This window comes from Mastigoproctus giganteus, chromosome 7, assembly GCF_048544385.1.
Source record: "Mastigoproctus giganteus isolate SK-2022 chromosome 7, ASM4854438v1, whole genome shotgun sequence".
Lineage (NCBI taxonomy): Eukaryota > Metazoa > Arthropoda > Arachnida > Uropygi > Thelyphonidae > Mastigoproctus > Mastigoproctus giganteus.
This window is the reverse complement of record NC_143581.1, coordinates 191311956-191317955: the sequence shown is the minus strand read 5'-3', so window position 1 is coordinate 191317955 and position 6000 is coordinate 191311956. Positions and strand designations below refer to the sequence as shown.

The 6000-nt window shown below is 30.9% G+C and overlaps 1 protein-coding gene across 1 annotated transcript in view; it reads right to left on the bottom strand.

The window, feature by feature from the left end:
- Positions 1–3490: 3490 nt before the first annotated feature.
- The window catches only part of LOC150083497 (uncharacterized), a 656046-nt gene continuing 653536 nt past the window's right edge, over positions 3491–6000 (bottom strand). Inside the window, exon 14 of the mRNA XM_090377318.1 lies at positions 3491–4036. Within this exon, the coding sequence (XP_090233444.1) occupies positions 3785–4036 (252 nt within the window). The 3' untranslated portion in view covers positions 3491–3784. The remainder of the gene's footprint in view (positions 4037–6000) is intronic.

The window sequence follows — 6000 nt, the reverse complement described above, 5'->3', positions numbered from 1 at the left end:
AGAAGATACATGACATGAAATCTAGAATGGTGTATTTTTGGAACATAACCCCCTTTTTGTACTTTTCCTTAATACCGTATAACATGGTTTTCACACAACACATTTTATAGGAACTTAACTACTGTGTTATACGAGGATTACCTGTATATCACAAAAGGGAAAACTATTAAAATCTTTATTAATAAAAATAAAAATTGTACTTTATTATTATATTTATTATTTTAATAATATTAATTTAATATATTTTATCATTAAAAGAATTTAAAAAGTTTATGAAACTTTCATGATATGGAGCATTTTTAGTAGTTACTCTTCAAGCATATTATAAGACTAATCTGTTTTTAATCAGAACTAATTTAACTAGAAGAATACAGTAAACTAAAGCTCACAGTGCAATTTTATGATGCTAGTACCACAAATTTCGGACTTCGATTCCATAAACCCAAGCTACTTTAATATTAACTTTCTTAGCAACTGATGAAATTTAAGGTACATAATTAAAGGGCTCAAGAGAGGAAGCATTTGAAACAAGGGTGACACAAAACAACATAATATACGCTTGTCGAAAGTAAAAATCTAAATGAATGCAGTTCACTATTAAAGTCCAAATCCATCTGAAACTCGGAAATTTATATATATAATCTAGAATATGCAAACCATTGCATTACTAAATAATGTTTTGTGAAAGATAGATAGCTTTCTTGCATTAAATCTGGTAAGAGATGCAAGATATATACAATTTATCCGAAGAGAGCATTTCATGGTTGCTGCTTTTAAGTTGGTCATTTACAACTGCTTCCTGATTATCAGTTCTCGGAATACAACATATCAAATGTAATGATTCCATATTGGAGAAGACCAGATTACTTTCTAAACTTTCTTCAGCAGTTTTTCAAAACTGTATTGAATTTTAGGAGGAATAATATAACAAAGAAGCATAATTCAAAGTGATCTATATTACCCAACTAATATAAAGTAGTAGCAATTATGATAGCTGAATACATTAATGTGTGTGGCAGTGGATGCAGGACCCATCCCATATACCCAATGCAAGGATACATATATATATATATATATATGGACACAGAAGTATGAAAAGATAAAGCTAACAAGTACTTGCTACCGCTGCAAGTAATTTGGGTGATAAGACACTTCTATAAGGCTGTGAAGTACTATACTGACACCTAATGGCACTGCTAACATCACTGGTGTTACTTCAGGAAAAAAGTGACACCAAATATATTTTTAAAATACTGGAAAATGTTCTAATATGGAATTGGTAGAAATAAAAGAAAGGTGTTTGAATATAGCTTGATAACTATGCATTTTTGTGTTTACTTTCACTTGTCCCAAAATATTTTACAGTTGGGCATGTTCAACTTTATGCAAAAAATAAATAAATAAGTGGCCAGAAGCTTAAAAGGGGATAGGGGAGATGAAATACATAAAGTTAATGTATATGGCAATCAGTTGAAATATTCTGAACCCCAGCATTTCTACAAATCCTGTCTTCAGTGTTTACAACATATAACTTCAAGAAATATTGATTAACAAATTAACTTTTTTCCTAAAATTGCAAAGAGGTGTAAACTTTGCCAAGAATTATAAGAAAATTGTTGAAATATTTCAAATCTTATCATCTAGTTTTCTTATAAAAGTATGGAAAACTCAGGATTATATTAAATGTAACTTCTTTGTAACATAAATGAAAATTTACATCTCTAGTTTAGTATGATGTTAACAAAAATAATCCATACATGTTTATTCCATCCCTTTCAAAAATGTGTCAATCAGGTATTCCATTACTGAAATATAATTTATATAAATAAAAGAAGGGAGTGGGTAAAAAAGCTATCCAGTCAAGCTACAACAGTAATTCCACTATTATTCTTATATTTCCAAATATCCAATTCACGTCTACAATAATTCTTTCCTAGTAAATCTTTATTACACCTTGACATATATGAACATATGTATTTCATTTACTACTAACTACAAGGCTTATCAATTTCTTTCTATTATGGTCTCTATTTTCTATGAAAAATAAAGAAAGGCACACTGCATTACAATACATATATGCAAAAAGGGGGGAAAGAAATACATTTAGCTAATTAACTGTATTTCAACTCAGCACATATTCAACTGCTCTCAGTGGAATAAAATACATTTCTCAGAGGGATTTTATAAACACTAAGTATGAGCAGGAAATTCCTGAGCAACAATTCAGTTATACCACCCTATTCTATTATTTCAAATTTTTGTCCCTTAAAATTTCAAAATACTCTTTTTTACAAATATAAGCAAAAACTAGTACCATAAATAATTTTTTTTTATCTTACGTTGTATTGATTTTTCCTGATTTTTAATGTATTTAAATAAACATGTTGTCATCGTAATAATTTCTCTCCACTTTCTATATACATTTTGATTTTTCTTTTGTTTTTTGAAAAGATAAAAAAATATAACACTAACAATGTTGCTGGTAAAAATTAAAAATACATGGTAACAGAGTTTGTATAACTAATAAAATTTTATCATCAGAAGCAAGAATAGTAATGATTTTATAAAATAAGCCAACAAAAAACATGCAGGGAAAATAATATTTTCACTCTTTCAGAAACAGGTGTTTCAGAATAAACCACAAAACAAACAAATATGTGCATGTTTGTATTTGAATGGAACTACACACATTATACGTAGTTTTAATCATTAGGTTTAACATTCTCTGAACAACCTCCTTATGTTCAATAATATATAAATTAAAGAAAATGTGTGAATGGCTGTGCCCTGCTACTCCCGAAAGAACATAAAAATATCACCATTATACATTTAACATGTGCACACAAACACACACACACACATACACACACATATACAGCAGTGCTCCTGCCCCTCAATAACATTAAGGTTTTAAAAAATAATTAACCACAAAGTCTGGAATGTTCCGCTATTAAGTTACTGCTGCATTGACTCATGCATGATGTGATTTGCATCAATGGTGTCGAAATAATGAACAACATAATGGAAAGCAGGAAATGGGAAAATATAAAAAAATCAATGTTTTCTCTTGTGTGTGTGCATGCACATGTGTGCGTATTTGTGCAAGCACATGTTCACAGTAGTACTACTATTACTGCATTTTTGCCATTCTGGTTTTCATTTTGTTTCTTAAAGTTTAAGGTTTTTTTTTTTTTTTTTTTAGTTTTTCCACTCCTGTGAAAATAAACAAAAATAATGAAGTATAACACTGATGTTTAAAACACATCACAACTGAACAGAGGAACTGTTCTTGATTACACTCACCAACTGCTTCAATACAGTTTGGCTGGTATGATGTTGGCACTTTTTTGTCATTCAGAGTAATAGAAGTTTATTTATATATATATATATATTTTTTTTTAGCCATCAAGGAAGCACTGATGACAGGAGGTTAAGAGCTAACAAGCCAGTGAATTTATTTTCACTGCTGTTTAGCAAATAATTTCAGGATTTGAAAAAATTTTCATGCTACTTGTCCACAGGTGCACTGTAATGTTTGTATTTCTTTGTGAAACCAATGTCACTGGGCCAGGTATTCCTTAAAATGTTAAAGCTGTCTCACACATTCCTTCTTTTGGAATCTTCACCTTTTAAATGATCAGAGTACTTTGTTGATTTCACACAAGAGGTATTCATAGTAGGAAATGGCACTTCAGTTATCCTTTTTTATAGTAAGGATTATTGCCTCTTGAATGAGAAAAATTGTGAAACATGAGTATAGTAGTAACGATATATGACTGTATCTTTAAATTGAGTCTTCACCATTTGTTGTCTTATATATAGCAGCACGATAACTGTAACGATCAGATATACCTCGTTTTGAGGATATGGATTCTGATTGCACGGAGGTTGTGTGAGCAGGACTTATGTTAGAGTCACTTTTTTCTGTTGGTTCATCAACTTCTCCAATTGAAGTTTCAACTAATGGTAGCTCAAGCTCAGGAAATTGCATAATTTTTGATCGAAGAAGGTACGCATATGTTCTGTATCTCTTCAGCTATAAGAAGGAAGATAAAATTTTATTGAATAAGGTATATAATTATGGAAGGCTTCTTTAAAAAAAAAATAAATAAATAAAAAAAAAAATGCTTTACAGAATTCCATAATAGTACTTAAGTTATTAAGAAAATAAAAATTTCATACATGAATTACTCATGCTATATGATTCAGGCATGTCCTGATTTTAAAAGTCAGCTGACAATTTTAAGGTATAGCAGTTGGTGATGAGAAAAAAAAATGTATCTGAAACATCAAATGTTGGATGGTAGCCTCCATTCATTAAGCAGTGCTGTTAAAGTTGGGACATTCTTTGTCACAGCTGGCATAATATGATTACATTTGGTGCTAATTGGATGTACAATGTATATCCTTCATGACAGTATAGTGGGCTTTTCACTTGTTTGGAGAGGCTGCTGTTGACAATAGCAGCCCACACATTTACACAATCATATTTCTTACTTGACTGATTTTCCACACCTCTGCTGGAGAACATTCCTTTTTTATATGTCAGCAGGCGTGTGTGGTGCCCCTGTTATACCAAAAACATACTTGCTGTATAATACAGAGGTAATTGTACAGCAAGTGCAGTCTTTGCCAGTGAACTTACTAACCCTCTCAATGGCAGTATGGAAAGGCTTTCCAGATAGCCTTCCCATAGTATTGAAGATATCTAAGGTGAATTGTTGAAGTGGCCTGTTTGCCTGATCTTCACTGAATTTCTTCCACTGGAAATGGAACATGTCAAATGACTTTATTATTATTCAACATTTTATTTTTGTTATTTGACAAGGAATCTAAAATATGTTTCAGATCCCCTGAAATATTATCTCATGGTAGGCAGTTTCAAAAATTTAATCTGAAAGCTATGTCAAAAGGTCCAGATTATTAAAGATATATTTAATAAACTGCCTGATTTAATGTTTCTGCATATCAATCAAAGCTAAGAAACTGGCATGCTAAGTCATATGGAGATTTCAATAAATAAGACATTTATTTGTTGAAGGTTTTTTTTTTTTTTTTTTTTTTTTATTTCTGAAAACTAAATGAATAATAAAAGAAAAATTATTTTACAGTGAAGATGAGAATCTATCTGACTGTCCTATGGCATAAGTAATATCCATAGCAACCTATAAAGCATAATTAATTTTAATTATTTTTATGGCAGAAACTGCAATAATGAACCTTACACAAGATTATCACTTTGCCAAAAGTGTACATAGGGATTTTTATTAATTAAATAAAGGGGAGGAAATTTCAGTGGATTTTAATCGTAAATTTTATCACTCTTAAGAATATTTTACTTCTATTTAGATTCGCGATTTTGACAAAATGTTTTCCAGGACTAGAGGTAACAAGGGGGTTTGATATTCCTGAGGTCAGGTTGGGTGTGCTGTGCCGATTCTGGAGGTGTTGGATTACTCGTGGGCTGATAACATGGAATACGTTATAAGTTTTAAATTATTTTTAGATTAATTTAAAGACAATTTGTTTTATTATTTTATAATTCACAAAAAGGAGAGTTGATTAAGAATTCCTTCCAACAGAATAAAAGGTAACTCCTTGTTTATTCTTAAATAGGGATTTTTAATAAGTAAAGTGCATTGGCTAAGCAGTACCTAATTTAAACTTGATCAGTGTGATGCCAAATTCACAGGTAAATTTTATAAAGAAAAAGCCGCTGAAAAATGTGTGGTGTTGGATATGCCACGTGTCACAAGACGATCACTAGATGGTGTTGAGGTGGAATGTGCCAAATTCTTTCATTTGCCAGGTATTTTCCCCAGATGTTGGCAGTGCGGCATCATCCTAACATTAAGTTCTGCTAGAAACTGGATAAAACTGCCACTGAAATTTCCAGATGCTTAAATAGGTATATGGAGATGGCACTATGAGTGTCAAGCATTTATGTTTTTGTGACAAAAAAGTTGTTGAAAGCCAAGATGAAGTAGAAAATGATGGCTT